The sequence below is a fragment of the Lagopus leucura genome, unplaced genomic scaffold, assembly GCF_019238085.1.
Source record: "Lagopus leucura isolate 7727_CA_CO unplaced genomic scaffold, USGS_WTPT01 Super-Scaffold_100033, whole genome shotgun sequence".
In the NCBI taxonomy this organism is placed as follows: Eukaryota; Metazoa; Chordata; class Aves; order Galliformes; family Phasianidae; genus Lagopus; species Lagopus leucura.
Window position 1 is genome coordinate 4,350,390 of NW_024962282.1, and position 22,659 is coordinate 4,373,048.

General features: G+C 39.8%; 1 protein-coding gene and 2 long non-coding RNA genes across 5 annotated transcripts in view; 1 reads left to right on the top strand and 2 right to left on the bottom strand.

Moving 5' to 3' along the window:
* The window catches only part of LOC122185876, a 42,534-nt gene extending 42,041 nt beyond the window's left edge, over positions 1 to 493 (bottom strand). The window contains exon 1 of the long non-coding RNA XR_006180983.1: positions 407 to 493. This is a non-coding gene — a long non-coding RNA (uncharacterized LOC122185876). The remainder of the gene's footprint in view (positions 1 to 406) is intronic.
* Positions 494 to 2,064: 1,571 nt separating this feature from the next.
* Positions 2,065 to 20,320, bottom strand: LOC122185875. Its single transcript, XR_006180982.1, has 5 exons — positions 18,577 to 20,320; positions 10,681 to 10,770; positions 5,200 to 5,386; positions 3,707 to 3,750; positions 2,065 to 2,421 (listed from the first exon to the last, which is right to left on the bottom strand). It is a non-coding gene; the product is annotated as an uncharacterized LOC122185875 (long non-coding RNA).
* Positions 20,321 to 20,605: 285 nt separating this feature from the next.
* USP47 (ubiquitin specific peptidase 47) overlaps positions 20,606 to 22,659 on the top strand; it is a 51,948-nt gene continuing 49,894 nt past the window's right edge. For 2 of the 3 annotated variants that reach the window (XM_042882051.1, XM_042882052.1), the window contains exon 1: positions 20,608 to 20,707. In XM_042882051.1, the coding sequence (XP_042737985.1) occupies positions 20,669 to 20,707 (39 nt within the window). In that variant the 5' untranslated portion in view covers positions 20,608 to 20,668. Of the gene's footprint in view, positions 20,708 to 22,659 lie in introns of all 3 variants that reach the window. The other variant, XM_042882054.1, reaches the window with a different exon arrangement.

Genomic DNA, 22,659 nt, shown 5'->3' on the forward strand with positions numbered 1-22,659 from the left:
TTTGAAGCACAACATGCTAGTATTTCTAATATTGACTTGGACGAGAGTTTTGGTAGTTTGCTATATTCAACAGCACCTTTGTAAGTTCCTTCAAACTGAAGTGAGGTATCAAAAAAGGAGATGCCCGTTATTGTCTGTATGTTCCTTTTAATATAACTTTTAAAAGTTATGAAAATTATTACAAAATGTCCTTTTAATTAGTCAACTAACACGGCTTTCGAGAGTGGAAAATGACTACAAAACTACCCTAGAAAAAGTGTGCACCTGAATCATAACACAGACCTGGATGAATTTTATTCTAGGACTGAAAAGAAATAGGCTGTACTAAAATTAATAATGCTAGCACTTCCACAATCCATTTGAGATGTTGCCTTTTCCACCCCCTCAATTTTTTTTTTAAACATACTTTTATTGTATGTGCTACTCAGGCTTAGAGGAAATGCAATCTCTTCTGTTTCTTGGCACTTCCTTTTTATTAGCACTTGCAAAAAGTGTTGACCATGGAGTCCTTAAAAATAATATCTTCCATTTGTCTGTGGGTCATGTAAACACAAATGCTGAAAGTTACATCATGTAAGTGTTTTATTTGTTTCACAAGCGTCCTTGTAAAGGTTAAGAGTACTTTATTCACCAGTGCATTTCAAGGGTGCCTTTAATAGCTTTGAAGCACATGGTAAAAGCCAAACACCTTTTAAACGCTTTCTAGAAAATAAACTGAAAAACATATTCATTAATAAAAAAACCAAGGACCGAACATATGGTGGCCACCGATCAGATATGAGACCCATTTATAATAGGAATTCTCATCCACTTGGAAACGGGTAAGTTAAGTTTCATATAGTCTATTAAATAAAAATAACTTCTGACTTAATTGCATGGACTAGATTTGAATTTGTGATCAATACCACATTTTATCACTTAAAAAAACTCAGTTATTTACTTTCCCTAAACAAAACTTTGCAATATTCTGCTGCAGACTTTGAATGATATAACTCTTCAAAGAGTTTTCCTTTGAAAGAAGTCAAAGCCAGACTTGTTCCACTGCCAGGTGAGGGAAGGAGCAAGCAGCAGAGAGTGCTTATGGAGGAGAATATCACAAGTTTTATGTGATCAGAAGGTTAGATTGATGCTCTCTTGAAAGAAATAGAGATGGAATGATGGAGGTGTGCTGACCCTGCAGGAACCAAAATAACTTCTAGCATTTGAACTACTTTTTAGAAGCTCTCACACAGTATTGTTCACATGCTCCAGTTCAGTTTTACTGGCATATATTCTGGGAAGATGTAAAAGTGGAGGGAACAGCTTCTCTCTACACATGAGGATACCATCATGTACATTTCTTATATTCAATTAGACTTTATGCTGGGGTATGAAGAAAAAAGCAGAATTCAGCATTCTTTATCACACAAGGGTCTGACTTCAATCTGATAGCATCACTTACATCTGCGTCTTTCCTCTGTCAGCACTATTAGAAAATGTGCTCAAAGTCATGAAAGTAAGCGATGCTAATGGTAAGTTAGTGTTTGGAAGGCTGTACTGTGAACCTCTAGAGACTGGCTGAACAGCACCAATAAAATTCTCTCTGAACAATAAAGAAGAAACTACAAAAGCACTTTATACATTGCATTTTGGGAAAGTATAAAAGTATGAATTTTAATATCTTTAAGCATAAAGTTGAAGGACTTGGGCTTGACAGAGAATTACACTTGCAGATTAATTTTACCTTAGTCCCAGAAGTAACTATGTGACCACCTCTAGGTAATAACTGTATATTATCATGCTAGATTTTGAGAACTGGAAAGAAAGGCAAGCTTACCTTTTTTCCTCAGCATAGTCTTCAAGAAAATGAAAATAAGACTTCATATAATTTTTATTGAATTGTTCTCACACACCACTCAATCCATCCTTAAAATAATAACAGTTGCTACTCAGGATAGCAAGGTTTATTTCCTTTAGTACTATAGGCAGAAAAGAGACATTTCTTCAGGCAATCACAGAAAATAATTTCCTGATTTAAAAATGAAAATGGTCTTCTTAGCATTTTCACCAAGTAGAATATCTGAACAGAGTATAAAACTGCCATATGAATTACAAAATATTATCCTTCAGCTGGCAACTCATGCTGTGAAATAAGAATCACAGAAAGGAGGGTTTTACAGAAAATCTATACTCTTGGGCAGCTCAGTTTTTTGCTTTATACAGGAAATATCAATTTTGTAGATCAGATTTAACAATAAGAAATAAATCTAATTCCCTTAGAAGTCCACATCCCCTTTGTGTTACCTTGGATGCAGCTGAGATGTTCAAGTCCATCAGTGCTGCCCCAAAAATCAAGTTAAGGGATTACCCTGAACTTGCTGAAGGTGAGTGCTTCTGATGGTGAAATGGTGCCAGCTCTTCCATCATTCCTGATTATTCATGCTTCGAACAAAACATAAGAATCAAAAATTACTTATTTTCCCCTCTTGTTTGCTGCCTGTATCTCCTTTATAGAACTTACTCTACACAGTCATTGACATCAGAGAGTAGGATTAATGCCTGAAAGAATAAAAGCACTCAGTGGACAGAAAGGGAAATACACATGAATCTGATAATGAATTTCCTGTAAACTATCTCCGCTCGGTGCAATTGAAGCATTTGTATTCCAGGTTTACCTAGAGCTAAACTCTCACAAATGCAACTACAGTCTTAACTAGAGTCACTATAATGACAAATAAAGCCAAAACAGTGATATAGTTCCAATACAAATCACAAAACTCATTACAGTCTTCCATTTGTTTCATGCCAAAGCCTGAAAACACAGCAAGTAAATGAAACTCTTCCAATCATATGACTGATGTAAATTCAGTTAACACAGTATAAAATGGAAATTATATAGACTTCAAGACATCCTAAACATCAAGTGCAATTTTATTTCCTGAAGCAATGCTGCCATCTTGTGAGAGAAATATTAAAAAAAAAAAAAAAATCAAAAATTTATTTTCTATCCTTAGTGATTCAGAATTCGAGACACAGAGGTAAGGAATCAACATCGATGTAAACTGGAAAGTCACCCAAGCCCAGAAGACATGTTCTCTTCCACCACACAAAGTAGAGAAGAGCAATGCTGTCAAAGAGCTAAGAATTCTTAAAAGGCCTGCCTCCAGTTAATTCAGAATGCAGAACATTCAACATTGCAATGGTAAATTCAAAACTAAGAGAACTGGCATTTCATGTAGGAACGAAAGCAAAAGAACTATGTGTTGCCTATGTTAGAAGTCAGTCAATTCCACTTCCTTTCATTATGCAATAGATTTTGTACGATCAGATGTTTATTTCAGTTCTCAAATTTAGTTATATCCATCCTTGACATTGTGGATGATGGGACTGAGTGGAGGTTAAGAGAACAAATATAAGTATTTACTACTAGTCCCTTTTAGTGATGTTTAAATTCCTTATGAAACAAAATAAATGGGGACTATTCATAGCACATATGCTTCACTTGTGATTTCTCACCAGGAAGCCAGGCTATGGACCAACAACACTCATTTATATCTGCCTCTAATTCATAAGCACACACAGACTTTAAGAAAAGAACAATGACCACCTACAAGTGGTTGAATTTAATAGCATGGACTAAAGCAATGCTAACTGTTACCACACTGAGTAGAACTTTCTAATCATGTTTTTTCCAGCTGGAAAGGTCACTTCAACCAATGTTACACACCTTCAGCAGGAATCTGCTGTACTTTCGTTTTCTCTGTTTGAAATCTGTAATGTACAAAAAGAAAATTAATAGCATTATAATGAACACATGCCACAGAGCCTGCACATGTATTCAGCTTTCACCTGCAAACCGAAAAACTCTTAAGATTAATTTTGTAAGCATAACTAAAGATTTGAATTCTAGAGAAAAAGAAAAATGCTTGCTCTTCCTGATTGCAAAATCCGTGCCTTTTTGCAAACATCTTTACATCAGAAACAGCTTTATGCTATTTGGGTTTACACTTTAGCAACAGGCAGCAACCTCTCCTTTTTCCCTCTATGGAAATTTTTTATATTACAAGGAGTTAAAATAATTTGCAGGTGTTACTAAAATGAAACTCTTCCCTTCCAGTTAAAATAACTGGCTAGTAGACAGAGGAATACCGGTTTCCACATCACTGCAACACCATATTTGTTCTTGCTTTCTGTCTTACAGCTCTGGATCTTTATTTTTTCCCTTTGAAATACAGTATAAAATTAACTTGCTGTGTAGATTTAAGTAGCACAGATTTTTATACAAATTTAAAATGCTTTAATATCTTAGAATGAAAAGCAGCACAGCCTCAATTAGCAGACATTTTGGCACTTACTAGTTGAAGACTGTGTGTTACACATTTATTAGCTCACATCGCTATCCCAGCACAATTCACGTGAGCCAAGAACACCATTTCTTCTTCCCTCATCCCCAAAAAATGGGCTGAGGGAAAATCCTATTCTATTTCCCAAAGACAAGCTCTTTGCTAGAAAACTAGACCAGAAAAATCTAATTGTAAGTAATTAGACAATGTTTTTGTTGTCCAAATCAGATTGTTTGAATTCACAGCAGGCTCTGACCTTAATAATTACTCAGAAGCATACTCAGTCAGGAGGCATTCTACTTGCTCCTCATTAAAACACAGTGCATTCTGTTCACTAAACAACACACCTGATTCTGTGACTTCCATATACCCAGTGTCTGCAGTCTCAAAATCCTGTTTTCATTTATTGTCTGAACCACTGCCTAAAATCATGTTTAATGATAAATTAGAACATATTGTCTCTCTCCTTCCTCTATTACCCTGGATTCATGGATAACAGTCCCTGAATCTTTTGATGCTTTGCATCACCATTGCAATCCTTGTTAATATGAATGTGTCTGACCTAGGAATAGAGCACGTAAAGGGAGAGAATAGAGATGAGGTATCCTCATGCATACATGTCAGCTATACTTAGAAAAAAAAGTGCTTATTATGTTTCCTGATATTGGTTATCTGAGAACTTCGGATTTTTATCTATTTTTGGGGTCTGAGAGCTTCTAAAAAAGATGACTCAGCAGAGGTATCTCACAAAGCAGTCTGTCAACATTGAAAGTTTCCTCCCCCCTCCCCCAGATCTTTCATCTGATTTTTCTGTGCATCTCACATCTGAGTGAGTTTGCTGTAATTTATTTCACCTTTTCAATACACCTGAGCTTACCTTGCTATCTTGGACCAACTAGAAAATAGTCAGAACCAGGGTGCAGATGCCATGCCTGCTTGAACAAGTGGATCTTCCGTTAAGTATAAGATTTCTGTTATGTTACACAAACTCACATATTTGAGCAGACCAATGAACTCTCCACTGACAATCCTATCTTCAGAAGTGGTTGGAATCTGCAGAGTCCCTTCAAAAGAAGGAAAGGATAATTGTTTTTATTCCCACTCTTCACCATTCCCTTTGCAGCCTCCATCTGTTCATCAGCCCTGAGAAACAGCCTCCTAGAAGTTCCACCCAGCTGTTACAGCTTAGACTGCCTAACTGCTCCAAGCAATGCCAGAAGCTGGGAGCAGCTGTACAAGAACTGTGAGAGGTCTGGGTTACAAGAAAACTCTTCAGAGCTGATGTGAGCTTCTGACACAAATTCTGAAGTCAGAATTCCTTTCTTCACATGCAGTGAACTATATAACTCTATTTGAAGCAAAAGGGGGATGAAGAGACAAAGTTACTTGTACTGTTATAAAATCCTACCTCTTCTTTGCTCAAAGCCTTTTTTCTCCCTCTTTTAAGCAGCTATAGTTACAGTTGGTTGGTTGTTGTCAAGACATACAGAAGAGCCTACAAGCTGTACTCCAAATATCCAGCATGCTTGCAGACAGCAGCATCTACTGCCAGTCTCTTAATCCATGAGGAAAATTCAGACTACCTACCTGTTTTTTATTCTAGCTGGATTTCCAGTATCAGCAAAATGAAAAAAAAAAAAATAATAATAACTCTAAAAGTAAAACTATTTTTTGAAAGTGGAAGAATTCTTAATACAAGACTTTTGCAAGAGAGCAATTAAGCATTTTTCAGTAATGTAAGTCAGCAAATAATAGTGTCTGTGTAATTTAAGATACAGCTTTTAGCCACCCAAAGTAATGACTAAGAAAGTACAATGAAAAATTAAAAAACAAAATGCAATTTACAATTTTGACAGCTGGGCCCCTCAACAACATCGAGTCCTAGAAAACTCTTTTTTTCTTGATCTATTCTTCACACTTCAAGCTGGTGCCACATACTGAACTGCTTTTGTTTCTTTTGTTACCATTCCTAGCTGCAGCAAATATCACTGTTCAGCAAGTAAATATTTTTAATACATACAGTGAAATACTTCAAAGTAAAAAAATGTTAAAAGGCCTTAGCAAATAAGCAAAGCCAAAAGAAAACTCCTAGTACTTCTAGTTTGGGGGAAAATGTAGGATATTCTTTACAGTTTCTCTGCAATAGTAGGGAATCTACAGATCATTTCACCTATACAAGAGGTATGTAGAACAAATTGGTTGGTATTGGGGATTTGGCACCCACAGACTACATGCATTTAAAAGACTACTTCACAAAGTAATCCAGAGAGTAAGTAGTAATAACTAGGAGTTTTACTCTAAAAGCACATTCTTGATCTGAACTGAAAAAATACAAGCACTCTGCATCTTGTAGTAATTTAGAACGTGAGGTATGGGAAAAGAAAATATCTTTGTAATACTCTTGTTCAGTCCCTGCATCTGATTCAATTGCACCAGAATTAGATGGGAAAATGAAAGCGACTTTACATGGAAAAGACTATATGGATGCTCCTGTTGTTAACTGAGTTCTCATCTTTCCCACTGTTCACTTGAACATGGTACTAAATTATTGAAATTATCCCCATGAGAAAGAAGGGATAAATGAACAGTCCTTTCCATTAGGTTAGCACATGAAGCTTCTAAGGAGCAGCCAACTAACAAAAAACGCAAGAGAATAAATCCTTAATATTATTAACCTTTTCACAAGAACATCTAACCATTCAAACTCCACTACGTTAAGTGCTAACTCAGTGAAGAGAGCTTCTGCTCTGAAAATATTGCTGTATGCAAAATAGAACATCTCTACAAAAGGGTGATCCCAAGAGTATATAAGTACTGAGAAGGTCAGCTACCACAGTGAAATTAAGTAGAAGCATAAAAAAATTAAGGACGTCAGCACCTCTTTTTTGTGTACTTTGGTAGTAATTTTCTTAAATTTACAAATATATTCTGTCACCTACACTATTTCCCACATTATCTTCACCTTACCAGTTTAATTAAAAAGAGTACAGAGAAGTTGTTAAGATGCTCAGAGAGAAAATCAGAAAGGCAAATGCCCAGCTTGAACTCAACCTGGCCACTGGGGTTAAAAGGAACAAGAAACCCTTTTACAAATACATCAACGGTAAAAGGAGGACTTAGGAGAATCTTCATGCTTTACTGGATGAGGCTGGGAATGTGACCACTGAGGAAAAGGAAAAGGCAGAGGTTCTGAATGCCTTCTTTGCATCTGTCTTTAAAGGTCTCACCAGTTATCCTCAGGGTACTCTACTCTCTGACCTGGCAATCTTAACTGGAGTGCAGACAGAACCCCCTGCGATTCGGGAGGATGCAGTCACAGACCTACTACTCCAGCTGGACTGTCACAAGTCCATGGGGTCTGATGGGATTCACTCGAGAGTGCTGAGGGAACTGGCAGAGATGACAGCTGAGTCACTCGCCATTATCTATCAGCGCTCTTTGTTGGCTGGTGAGATCCCAGAAGACCGGAAGCTTGCCAACGTGACTCCCATCTACAAGAAGGGTTGTGAAGAGGATCCGGGGAACGACAGGCCTGTTAGCCTGACCTCGGTGCCAGGGAAGGTTATGGAGCAGATTGTCTTGAGAGAGATCACGTGGCATGTGCGGGACAAGCAGGGGAATCAGGCCTAGCAGCATGGGTTTACAAAGGGCACTTCAGGAAAGACGTTGAGGTCCTGGAGCGGGTTCAAAGAAGAGCAACAAAACTGGTGTGAGGGGTCTGGAGCACAGGCCTTACGAGGAGCAGCTGAAGGAGCTGGGAGTATTCAGTCTGGAGAAGAGGAGGCTCAAGGGAGACCTTACTGCTCTCTATAACTACCTGAAGGGAGGTCGTAGTGAGCTGGGGGTCGGCCTCTTCTCTCATGTAACTGGTGATAGAACTAGAGGGAATGGCTTCAATCTGCACCAGGGGAGCTTTAGGCTGGATGTTAGGAAATACTACTTCTCTGAAAAAGTGGTTAAGCACTGGAATGGGCTGCCCAGGGAGGTGTGGAGTCACTGACCCTGGAGGTGTTCAAGGAACATTTGGATTTTGTGTTGGGGGACGTGGTTTAGTAAGTACTATTGGTGATGAGTGGATGGTTGGACTGGATGATCTTGAAGGTCTTTTCCAACCTTGGCGATTCTGTAATTAGGAATGCTTCTGTTTGTACTTTGGCCATGGTAACTACAATAGCCCAAGTATTCTACACATAGGCACATAAATTCGTGATAACTTAAGGAACAGGTTACTTGCCTCAATACTAGGAGTGGAAAAGTCACACACAGACTAATCAAGATTACAAAACTACAGCTATAAAACTTCCTAGTTGCTCCTTCATCTGAAACCCCATGTTGCCTCCACATCTGTTATTAATAGCAAGTACATGATTTTCTTCTCACCAGCAACACAATCTCACAGATCTATATAAATAGGAAACTGAAGTCACTCTACTTTACAAACTGAACAAATAGGATTTTAATACTTCAGCCTTTCTTGAATATTTTGCACTTTCAGATCTAGTAGTAAGTCAGACACTAGGAAATACAAGCTTCTTATCTGAAAAATGAGGTCCTCAGACTAAGAAAAGTCAAGCACTCTGAGTATTTCACTAGGACCTGGAAAAGAGAGAAGGCAAAGTTAATGGAAGAGCAGCTTATCACTGCTCTGTTAGAGCTATGCCTTAAGTATTTCAGGTTGTAGCAGAACACTAAAAAATACTGGTGGTGCTAATTGGCAGATGAAGAATGATAGCATCCTCCGCGGTAAAAAACTGACTTTCAAGTTCGTAGATGGCTTCACAGAAAACATACCTTAGTAGAAAACATACAGTAATATTATTATAAGCATTTTATTTAAATAGCTGCAATGTTAAAATTCAAAGTTACTATGAATTTTTCATGAAAAATACTAGTATGTCACAAAAAGAGAAGACAAAAGTATAAAACTTTTGTAACACTTTTGTTATTCTTGGATTAAATTGTGTTGTTTTTTAAATAGTAAGAACTTTTTCATATCCAAAAGATTAAACTAAATCCAACAAAGTTTAATTCAGGTCAACTTTGTCTTATTCTCCTTTCTCAGAGAAGTCAAAACACTCTAGCTACACAGAAATGCAGACTTGCCAGGTAGACCTTAAAAAGAAAAAAGATTGGATCTTGGTATAACCTAGAATAAGTTATTCCATGACTTCAAAGATACCCAAGAAGTAACACACAACACAAAACCAAGGATGACTCCTACAGTATCACAGAAGAACAGCATAACAGTTTTTAGCGTTGTCTAGATCTTTTCCTATTTATTTGACCTTTCTTTCTAGTTGCAGAACTTTAGTGTAAACTAAAACATAATCGTTGGCATTGTTCTTCAGCTAAGAACTTAAACTATACTCATCTCAGAAGAGGTGTGTTCTACTAACACATCTTAACAAGCTGACAAGGCAGAAAGGAGCAGAGATATGAGTGCATTATTGTGCAGATATGTGTACTATTGTGCAGAGTACAGACAAAATAGAGATCTCAAAGAGGTAAATCAAGCATCCTTCATCTCTGTTAAAGCTGTAGTAATTTCAGTATGAGTGTATTTCTTTTCAACTCACTCACTACATTCTACTGCACTGAAATAAGGCAGTCTTAGCATCCTCCAGTAAACACATGTAAATACATTCCTTTCAGTTTACTCAGCAAAGAACAACAAGGATGTTTTAGTGTTATTAATTTCCTGGTGTTTTTTTCCCCTCCTGTTTTCTGGCACTGAATTCACACATGGCATTCTAGAAAATTCACCGTCTGAATCATCTTTCACCATAAAGAAACAAGATGAATTAAGCGGTGTCTGATTATAAAATTTAATCCATTAGTTATCTGACTTGGTGAAAACATAATTTTCCTTTTTCCCTTCCTCATGTTAATGTCACATTACACTTAGACACGTGGCTCCTTTCATCACAAGTATCCCTGTTCAAAGACCCTTGGGAAAACTGACATACTTCTGGAGCACAGGAGAAGTGAGAGGGGTGGGTTTTTTTTTTGTTTGTTTGTTTGGTTGTTTTTTTTTTTTTGAGGGTTGCAGTGAAATAAGTTTCAACGTCTACATTTGCCTATTGACATTCTTATCTAATTTCCTGCTCAAAACTGATTCTACTACCAAAACAGCTTGCAGCAGAATCAAGAACTTTCTGTCTGCAAAGTATCTGACACCTAAAGTTGCTCATGTGATTCAGCACATTATGCTCAGTTTTCTCAGCAACAAAAATGCTGCCGAGATGAAGAAATGCAGCAGAAATGGTTTTACTTCATACTAACATTAACATTTTGGCATTTTTATAACCTAACAGACAACATTCTTATCAAAAGCTTTCTCAATCATCACATTACCTACCTCAGTACCAGGAAGTAGCTTCACTGTTTCTTCTTTCCCATAAGGGACCACAGAGAAGTGTTCCATGCCTTCCAAGAATTTACTTACAAACTGAAACAACAACAACAAAAAAAAAATCAGTTGGACTGTAGCAAGCTTGTTCTTTTAAAGACACTTGCTTCACAATCATGTCATGGACTGGAGGATCTCTTGCTGCCCTGCATCCAGGTTCTCTTATTTTATAGAAATTAGATTTAATTTTCTTTTTTTCCCCTTTTCTCCCTCTTTCTCCCATCCCTTTCAGACTTCGTCATGCCCTTTTCTGTAGGGTTCTCTATCAAGAGAAGCTTCAAATCTACATAAAATAAGCAAGTTTACTTTCTTCTAGGTTGAAATGAGAAAATTTAGTAAAGAGGAAAGCCATGAAATTAATATGAAAAATGCTATATTTTAAATTCTGAGTCACATCACCCATAGTAAATCCAGTATTCACATGCAGCTATGATGCCATTCCCATACCTGAAATTTGCATATTCTTTCCATGTGCATTAGATAATGTTTCAGATAATGTTCACCATGAATAAGAAAACCTTGTTAATATGTTAAGAGCATACTATTTAAAATAGAAATAGACTCGCTGCAAATAAAGACACTCATGTACTGACATTAAACCTCTTTGGATAAAAGAGGGTCTAATTCTGCTCAAGAAAACCAAGATATTTTGCTTATTTTTACAAGACTAAAGTATGTTATAAACTCAAAGAAGCAAAATGACATGAGAACATTTCATCACAGAATCCTAGCGTCTAGTTTCTTTCAACATATGGATGCATCTTGTTTGCTATAGAAAAGATTGCATGAGTTACTTTCAGTGTTAAAAAAAAATTTCCCACTCGAGGTTCAAAATAGCAGCATTCATTCCTACACTACCTGAGGATTGGCAAACTATACAGATGTAAGTTTAGACATTTCAGCTGACAAAATATTTGCTCAGGAGTGCTAGGCAGCGTTAATAAAAAGCAGTGTAAGTGAAAGCATTCCCTTCCTCACCCTACATGTAAGAAAATGCACAATAATGGAATGAAAATGGCCAGTTTAAAATCATATTTGTCAGATACTTATGAAATTTAAGTTTGCAGCAAAACTCAGATGCATTGAACACAGTAAGTAAGGACTTAACAATGACAGGTAATGTAATGTCCACATAACCAAAGAAAATAACCACGTATTTGAAGACATACTTTATGCATCTCTTGACTTTACACACAGTGAGCATTGTAAAGTTACACACAGTGAGCATTGTAAAAAAAGCTGGCTTGTTTTTTTCAGTTCATGCCTAGTTCCTTAGCTCTGCTTGTCAACATCCCACAGGTATCATGGTTTTAAGATCTTTTCATACCACATGCTGGTACCAAGCTAATTCTTGCTAATTTGAAACATTTTATGTAAGCATGGTTTTGCAACATAACATTGCCTACAAAAAAGTATCATGTAATTCAAACACGATGAATGATATTATTCTCAATCACATGACATATTTGAAGTAGCCAGCACACCGAAAGTGACTTGTAATCAGTCTGAAGTTTCCCCAAATTCAATTGCTGCCTGAAACTAAAAACCTCCTAAGGAAAGCCTTGGCCTAAGTACCCACAGAAGTGAAACTCAGCTAGCAATCAGGTGTTGAGAGTTGTTTCTTCTGCTACAATTTTCTTATTTCTAAATATTAAATCATTCAAACAAGTCTAAAACAAGTTTTTATGAACACTTTTATTCATTCAAACACAGGAAATGCTGGTAAACTATTTATTAACAGCTGTCACTTCAACTTCCAGAACAGGCACTATAAAATTGCCATAACTGCTGAGTGGTGTACAGAAGAAACTGTAAAATTTGTTTAATCTTATTTCAGCTCTCTGACTTGTGATTGCAGACAATTACAAGAATCTCAAGGCTGACAAGAATATGGATGTCTTCATGAGGTAGTTCAAGCTTCATTAACCTCTTCAATCCTGAAACAAACTATAACAACACAATCCTAAGTAAACTCAGACATAAGCATGAATAACATGGGAATACAGGCAGATTAAAAAAAGTCACAGTTTCAGCCTGTCTTTGGCAAAGTCGAGCACAATACATCCCAGATCTTGGATCCAGAACAAAATCTGGACATTACAGCTCGCACAGGTTTTCCTTGATAGTAAAACCAGAACATCAACATGCCCATGTATGTTTTTGACTCACTCTTTTGCTGACAATAGTACTGTCTATCAGCATATTTGGAATTTTATTTCCAATATCTCTGTCACTGGCAGTATCAATAATGCAATTCTATACATCTTTTAATATTTTAAAACTGATTTAGTCAGCTTTGTGTAAGTCTTCCATCACTAAAAGGAGTACAAAAACTGCCTATCTGCTAAGGGCATGAAAGATGCACACTTCCTTTGTCTGGAAGGGCATAGATTCATTTCATAAGAAAAACCTGTGGCAACTACTGCATCAGTTAGTCTGGCATAGATCATCCCAATTCACACATCCCTGAATTCTGCAGATGCACACCACATTACTCCCCAAACAAAATGCCAGGGAGCTCTCTTCCTTTAACACTGTTGTGTAAAAGAACCCTCTGCTGAAGAGTCAGGTCCCATGAATGGATTTGGAACTACTCCAAACTTTTCTATCTATCTATCAGGCTCAATTAACAAACCTGGCATAAATTAAAGGTGAAACGCAAGTGGGCATGCACCTAAGTCACACCAATTGTCACAATTAATTGCAAAGAAGTAACAGTATAGAAAATTTACATCCCGTGCTATCAGCAAATCAGAGATCTGAATGAGCATAAACATGTATGTAATTAAAGTAAGTTCTGCAGCCAAACTGATCCAAATGTTGACGAAACATACCTGCTCTCCAAAGGCAGCATCTTACAAAAGCAGTGACAAACAGTAGGTACGTTTTTCCTATTGTCTTCCTACATAAACCATCAGCCCAACAGACTTACTATGCATTTAAAAGAAAAGGTCAATAAAAACATTGAAGACCTATGTGAAGATGTGCTCCTGTGTGACCTAACCTAGATGCTTCTGCTACAGCAGTGGAATTGGACTAGATGATCTTTCGAGGTCTCTTCCAATCCCTGAGATTCTGTGATTCCATGAGATGGTTTTTAAGAAACCACATTCTTAAGACTCACTGCCTATCACTTAGCTTTAACCTTTCACTTAGAAAAACTACCAGATCCACAGCACTATTTTATGAACGTAGACCCCACACTGACACACTACTTCCATTCAAGTCCGAATGCAGAACAGCCTGTGATTCTGGCTGAGTCAAGAGCCAGCAGTGTTTCCTCATATATTATCTGAGCAACACAGGAGATAACTTGGTGGGAAATTTCAAAAGGTGTTTTACCAGTCTCAGGATACTCTGTACACAAGTTCCTATCCAGTCTGACTCATGCTGTGTCCACACTAACACTGACCCTGCCAGACCTGTAGTCCTGGCAGGTGCTCATAACAGGCAGCTGACATTTTAAACACTATGCAAGACCTCTGGCAGCTCCCTCTGCTGTTGCCAAAGGTAAAGCTACGTTAACTCATGCAAGAAAGTTCACCAACCCCACAACAGAAACAGACAGGCCTTAAAGCCCCAGAAAACTGAAGGCATTCAGGGGTCAGCCTACTGTAAAACAAGGACAAGGCTGAGCTGGAAGGAACAGAGCAAACCACAGGCTTCAGACCAAGTCTCCCAACAGCTGTGCATGTACAATATAATAGCTGCAGTAGGGACACACTGCAAGTTGCTCCAGCTGCAGAGATTGATATTTACTCTGCAAAAAGACACAGAGCCACAGAAATACATCCCCCTCTGATGGGACAGGAAGGAGCCCTGCGAGGAGCCTTGATCTCACTCCCTGCAATACTATACCAGTTATAAGAACTCAGCAGAACACAAAGTTTCTTTCCACATCCAGCCCACACAGCTGTGAGCTAGTGCTGCACACTGCTAGCCATAGAACCTCGCAATCAAAGGGTGAAGAAAGTGTTTCGACCAGGCAGAAGCCACCTAGATCTTCAGTCCTGGATGAGAAAAGCATGCTCACTGAGCATTGCCCAAAGAGCTGTAACTAGTATAATTAGCACTTGCCAGTAATATTAAACATCACCAGAATTAGACTGAGGGGTCACTAGAAACCCCTAAATCAAACCTGAACTATTCAACTCTCCTGGGCCCAAGGGCAGGTATAAATACTTTGAGCATCCACAGAGGGAGGCTCCACGTAAAGCTAAGCTACTTATTTTTGCATATTACGTTGTACTATTTAGTGCAGCCTCTGCGCTTCCACAGTGACTCATGTGCAACAAGTGTTAATTCAATGTTTTAAAATACACTGCCTATGTCACTGAGCTTTTTTTTAAGCTTCTGACATAACTGAACCATTTCAGTGACTGACATTACCATCGTGGTATGCATTCAATGCAACTCTCCTTTTCATGCATAAGCCTTTGTTATGTCGCTGGGCAGAGAGACACCTTCTCCTCTATGGCTATATACCAGGCTCAATACCATACCAGCCCAGATTCCAGAAAGGATGTATTCAGTATCTCTGTCTCGTACATTTAAATAGACCACAGATTTCCTCTCTACTGCACATTTGAGACAGAAGAGCTGGCCACAAGCCTAAGTCAGTGCAAGATTTGTTGGATCCCTCGAATGCTACATGATTCCAGGTTACATCTGTTCCCAAAGTCTGAAGGGGAAAATCATCCTACTATTGCATGTGGTTTACTGCCAGTAACACCAGGAAGGTTTTCACAAGCACATCAAGAGGTCAAATACTCTGGAACTGTGTTTGCTTCTGATCGACAATGCTCAGAAGTATTCCGTAGCTTTAAGCACATAGGTCATGTTGAAAGGTCATGCTGATAAAAAAAAAAATCCAGCATTAATAAAGGAATCGATGGTCCTGCAAAATTCTCTGCGGATTTCTACTTCTCTTTGCAACTGCTATTTCAAACTCATTTGGGAATTCACAAATAAGATTAATGCTATCATGGAAAAGAAAATTAATATCCTAACCTAGTATCTGAAAACTCAGTGTCTTGAAACCAGAAAAAGAAGATAATCTTTAACAAAATGTCAATGTGCGTTGTATTCTGATTAATAATTAATTAAACCATCCCCTACTAGTTTTATTAAGCCTTGGCATGAATTAGTGTCAGAGGACAAAAGTAGATGCATGCTTATACAGACTAAAGAAGAAAACACTGTTTAAGAACAGCACAATATAATATTTAGTACTGAACTTAAAACTGAATGTCTTTTCTTAATGTTGTGAAGTTTAACTTTAAAAAGCTACTTGCCTACTCACTTCCTAGACACATAAAACCATCTTCCCTTCTTTCTCCCTTTTGAACTTTGTGTTTTCCACAGCATTCTCAAATCTTAGAAAATAGATGTTATTTGTTAAAATTCTTTATACGTTTCCTTAGATAGGCGAGACTAAAGACCATATGAAATTATTTGAAGACACTTTATATCTACTTTAAATCCATCTCGAGTCTCAAAATATTGAAAAAAAAATAGCAACAATTAAAAAAAAAATACTAAAATATAAAAGCCTCATTCTAACAACAGAAGAGGTTCAAGTGCAGTCAGCATGCCCTTTGCAAAAAACTCTACCCTTTAGCCTCCTCCTGGCTTGCTTTGATTTAGAGAGCTAGGATCAAAGAAACGGAAATTCAGTAAAAACACCTCTAAAAGGTACAAAAACAATCTTAACTATTTCTTCTTTACTTTTTTTACTTCTACCTGTTCTCCTCCATTCCCTCATTCATACAAGCAACATCCAATTTTACTTCTATTTTTCTCCTCCAATTAAAAGCACCGAATAGGGCAGTCTGAAGGCAAAACAATGGTCCAAGACTTCCAAAGAAATACCTCAAAACTTTGTTCGGGAAATTTATTCAAGGCTCAAACCACAAAGCAGTCAGCAGAGCAATAAACAGCCAGACTGTGATATCTGGAACTTTCACACATCTTTCCATCGCTAGACTTGCGAAAGACTGAAAGGGAGAGAGGCTTTCCGCTAGCTTCCCATGAAGTGCTGACACTGCAGGTGAGGTGTAAGAGAACACTGCATCAGCATTGGATGTATCGCTAGTGCCAGCAAATACCTATAGGTCATTTTGATATTCGTGAGCAACTTGCTAATGCTTACAAACTTTGGTTCACGTCTTTGCTTGTTCGCTTTATTGTTTGTTTTTAACAGAGTACAGAGGAAAGCCATAGATAAGGCCATCAACCCCAAAACAGGAAGTGATCTTTCACAAACAGCCTATTTGAAATTCAAACAGAAACCGAAGCATTTCAGAGCAAACACCCCAAATCAATGATAACTTACACAACCCTCTTTACATGGACTTTCTACCTGAAAAGGGCACAATAACACTATTTTGGTAAAGACAGTATCAGTTCCTACTTACTTTCTTAAGGTTTTACACCCCCAGACTTTTTGGCACATAGCTGGGCATGTCAAAGAGTAAATGGACAATACTCCTTCCATTTAGTTTTTAAAATTCTCTTCATTACTCGTTAATTGCTAGATACAGGAGCAATTTCTTACAGAGAGATGATTAAAGCAATCTTTAAAGAGGCTGTGGAAGGGGGAACCAGCCAGTTCTCACAGCCTAACTTAAAAATTCATCATCACTTATAATGAATGCCTACCATCTAACATAACTATAATCCAACTAATACAATATATGCATTAGTGTGATCAGTACTTGTAATGCTATAATGGAATGGAAAGTACCATTACAACAGCAGGGTAGCAAAGTCTTTGTCTAGAGCAAATGAGAATGAGCCCAAATGCAGCAACCACAGATGCAAAAACAAAGGAAGCAAGCTACTTACCTCAGGAAGGCCCAGAGTAAGCAGGGATTTTCAACAAGAGATACCCTCGCCCTCCACTGCCAACCCTTAAATGAGGTCTGGGAAGGTGTGGATCATGACCCCATTCCTTCCAGTCACTCAGATGCACTGCATGCAGCTGAGCTCCCCTGGGTTGGCCCTACCTTCCCACCAGCTGCTCCATCACTCCTTCAGGCAGTATTTGCACTACTCAGTATTTGCACTACAGTACTGTATTCATTAAAACTAGTAAAGTGTCACTAACTGAAATCTGACTCTTCAACACCTGTGACTCCCACTAACACATCTCTGAACAATAGTTTGACAAGAGATAACCTAAGTAATTCATCCACAATCACAAATCTAGCATCATGTTTAGCATTTCTGTTTAGAGATAACAATTTTTTCTTTTGTGCTAAAGACAAGTTACACGTTTATCGTGTTAAAACAGTCTAAAAGGCTAGGATTCTCTTCAGGAAGCTTGAATTATGAAGATCTCTCTTAATAAAGCTCATGTAAAGAGATTAGATACTGCAACATAATCAAATTACAAAAGCTCCTCAAGATTTAATTATTAACTGTAGATTATTTCTTTGTTGAAGATGTACAGAAGTATCTTCAACAGAAGTTGAAGATGTTTCATGTACACATCCTGCACTAGCTACAGTTTTGGGTACAGTTTTAAAGGCTGGCAACGGAATCTAATAGTATTTCTTTATAAAACAAAAACTTCTACACATTTGTGAGTACACATTTTTAGACACATTTGTGATTATTAATACTTTATCCCAATAGATCAATATACTTCCTCTGTGCTCACTGAGCCCCATGGCTTTACCCATTGTTAAACTCAAAGTGTAAGAAAAAACCCTGTAAGATCACAATGCTTCAAGAAAAACAAACAAACAAATAAAAAAAACTCTAGAAGTTTTGGTCCCTTAAAGAAAAGAGGCATTTACAGACAAAAAAGTAAGAGCAGCCTCATCAATCACGGTCACATACCATTGCTGGTGTCACCCAGTCAGTGCTCTAATGATTTTATCACCTTCTGTTGGAAGCTTGTCTCTATTCTGGCTCTTCATCCCATGTTGCTTGCTAATCTCATGGACCTCTGGATACCACTGGACAATAGAAGATGACCAGAAGGCAGTGCGTCTCCAGATACTGACAGCTGTTGATAAACTCTACCTTTTCTTTTCTTTTTTTTTTTTTTTCAGCAATTCTAACTTTTTCACCCACTGAGATCCTTACAAAAATCCTTCCCCCCCCCCCCAAAAAAAAGCTAAAAAAACTAATCAGCAATAGAGCTAATATTAATTAAAAAAAAACAAAACTATTATTCTCCAAAAGATTGCATTAATTCTAAACTTTCCTACAAAACAAACAAACAAACAAAACCCCACACACCTATTCCATGTTTTTCACCACTTGTAAAGGGCAGCCCTGCCTATGCAACTCTGTGCTAACACTCCGTATCCTTAAAAGCAAGGGATTCACATGTTCTTGTACTGGTACCTGATTTCATCTTATTAGTGCTCAGGTGTCTCAAGGAGATGAGAGGCTGCAAAGCGCTAAATGTTTTAACCCAGAAGGCAGGAGTGGCACTCCCAGAGGTCCTACTGACCTCTACTGTATAAAGTTTGCCCTGTAAAGTCATGCAATCAAGGACACTTCAAGAACATGCTGAAAAACTGTTTTATGCTATTTTCAAAGGGATTTTTGTGCTGATTTCCAGGAATGTTATTTATAAAAACTATGAGGTGGGGCATCTACTACCGCAAATTGGCAAGATGAAAATAAAAATGCTGTTCAAAGAAATTATGACTTTGAAGCACTGTTCAAAAAGTTTATTGGATACAAATCCCAAAAGTATCCTCAATTCTGTACTTTTCCACAAGGGGACACTAAAATAATGAGAAAAGTATTTCCACAAAGTTAGTCCATCCATCAGGTTGGCTATTCTTCATTAGCCAACTAAAGTGTTTTTCACAGTCAAGCAGACTGAACAATTATGTTCCTAGCAATATGCATTTCTGTAATTCTATGGATTAGTATTTGATTTTCTGAGTGCCTAAGGTGGAAAAACTGATACCTGAGTGCAACAATTAACTGACGCCACAGAAATACTCCATTTGAAAATGGAATGCTATCCCTCAATTTACACACTCTACACCGAAGTGAACACGCTTCAGGTATCCACAGCTTGACTTCACCACTAAAAGCACACTGCATTTCTGGGGACAAGCCTAGCTGGCTCCTTTTTCAATTCGCACATTGAACAGGCAAATTACCCCAAAAGTATACGAGAAAAAGTAAAATGAAGCGACAATCTTGACTAAAAGGCAGCGCACAGCCGGCACAGCCTCTTCCTGCCTGCCCGGCCCCCATTACTACTGCGAGTGAAAGGGCACGCGCGGCGCCAGAAGCTCCCGCCCAATGGTCGGGGCCTCTCCCTCACGAGGGGCGCGAGGATCCCCTCGCAGCCGTTACCGATCCCCTGCCACAAGGTGTGAAGCCGGGCAACGCACAGCTGCCCGTCCTTCCGGCACGGCTTAATCCTTTGCTGCTTTCTCGCGTGCGCTGGAAGACTGGGAAGAGCAATAAACACCCGCCCCCAGAGCAGAGCTGAGAAAGGAAAGACGGCGGCTTCCTCGCACACGATATTTTCCGTTCTCGCCCCAACGGACAGAGAGGACTGCGAGGTCTCCGAGCGCAGGGGGAGCTCGGGGCGGGCTCTGCCCTTCGGTTTCCCGTGGAGGTTGTGCACTGCCAGTAAGACTCAGTAAGAGACTGCGTGAACACAGCCACGTGAAACCGTCACCCAGCGAGGCGGCGAACCCTGCCGACACGCCCACACCACCGCCGCGACCCGCCCGGGCCTCTGTGGGCTGAGGCCGGGCCTTCCAACTCTCGCGAGAGCGCGGACGTCGGCCGTTTTCTCATTGATTGGCGCTGGTGGAGGGGGTGGAAGCCTTCGTCGGCTGGGGTGGCGGCGAAGGAGGATGAGCCGGCGGCGTCTCTCCGCCTCTTGCTGCTGACGACGGCGACGACGCTCGGCTTTGCCTGCCGCGGGCCCAGCGCCGCGCCACCGGCCATGGTGCCCAGCGAGGAGAACCAGCTCGTCCCCAAGGAGGTGAGCCGAGGGGAGCGCGGGCCGGGCGACACACGAAGGGGTGGCGGTGGCCCGGTGGCTGCGGGAGGCGCCGGGGCTGGCGGCGGGCAGGCTCGGCCTGGTCGTCTCCGTGCGGGGCGGAGGGGGGGGTGGCGCGTCTTTGTGAGGAGGCGGGAGGCCCTTCGACCGCGGGGCTCCGAGGGCTGAGGCCGACGGACTGGGGGAGGAGGGCTTGGGGAGAGGCCGGGGCTGTGCCAGGCCGCGGGGCCGGCCGGGGAATTGCACCTGTCTGTGTCATGGCACGCGGGGGGAGGCTGAGCTGCGTGGCTGCCGCCTTTGGGGCCGGGCGGGACGGCGGCGACTGCGCTCAGCTGGGGCCGCTCGCGGGGGTGGGAGGCTGGTGCGGAGCTGTCCCTGCTGGGGTCGGCGGGGAGTGCGGTGAGGGCCGGCAGCTGGCGGAGGGGTGGGAAGAGCGGGGCCCCGGCGTGCGGGGCAGCCCCCGGGCGGCTGCGAAATGGCAGCCGGGGAGTGTCTCCGCCCGGTTGGCGCCGTGTGGTCCGCTCAGGTACGGAGCTGTGCGGGCAGCAGCGCTTTGCCGACGGCGGGCAGCGCGGAAAACGTGGCTCGACTCAGCAGTAGGTTGAGTAAATATACAGTGGGCTGTTCGTCTCTTCCTTGGTGCGGGGAGGAAGGGAGAAGGCTTGTTTTCAGCCATAGGCTGATGATAAGAGGCTGTGTGAGGAAGGCGAAGCCTCTGTCCTGCAGCGATAGGCAAATGACACGTGTCAAGCCTGAGAGATACTGTTCAGAAAAAGGAGCCTGTAGTGCTGTGGGCCGTGTTGGGGAGCGCTTAGAGCAGTGGTGGCAGAAACTTCATTTCCTGAGCAGGTACCCTTGCACATTCAGCTTTTTCTGTTTTACTTTTGCTTAGTTATGCAAACTCTTCTTGTTGTTTTTCATCAGATGTCGCTGGCCTGGGAAGGCTTGTGAGGCAGGGACTGCAGGTTTGTAGGCTTCAGGAAAATGAAGTGGTATCCTTGAGCAGAACTGTTTAACTAAATTAAATACTGAATTTTAGAAGCAAATTGTGGGTGTAGAATTGTACAGATAAGGAGGAATGAAGGTAACTTCATTTTGGTACAGAAATGAAGGAGAAACCTTGTTGTACTTATACTAACTGGAAGAGTCAAGTTGATTAATATAAAGAAACAGCCTCAGCTAAATTCTTATATGTATTAATAGTATCACTTGGCTTTCAAGTTGTATTCAGACTGTATGTATGATTCAGCTGTGTATTTTTAACCAACTCATTGGTCTGGGGTTTTGCGTGCACTTCTATCTGTATAGAGCAAAAGTATGGATAAAGGAAGATAAATACTTAAAATGTGTGATTATAGATGTGGTTATGTTAAGCATATGGTATGAAATCTATGAGCCTTTTACATAGGCAACATTACTGCGAGCTACTTTTTTCTCAGTGAGTTTTCTCAAGTTCTTTATTGTAGTCCTATGCCTTTTGTAAATAAATGAAATGGAACAGCATCATTTCTTCAAGATGTTGGAATCTGTAGAAGCTGATCAAACTTTCTGTGGGGACACAAGTCAAATTGAGGAGAAAGATCAAGTGTTAAGCTCATCTGATTATATATCATAGAAATTTATCTTCAACTTGTCCAGTGTTTTTCAGGATATTTTATATTCATTTCAGTGATAGAAGCTTAATGACTATTATGCTACAGCATTCCTGTTAAGTCTGAGATTCATTAATAGTTTCACTGTTGAGAGTACTGAGTTACAAGTAAACAGAACTCTGCAGGTCTTGTTCTCATCCATCTTTTAAATATTAATAAGTTGCTAGCAGTGGCTGGAGACAAAGCAGGTCTTCTAGAGCTTCAGTTCTGCCCTTTGGGGATGAATGAAGGATTACTGTTCATTGTTTTTTTCTTTTTTTTTTTTTTTTTTTTCCCCTTTCC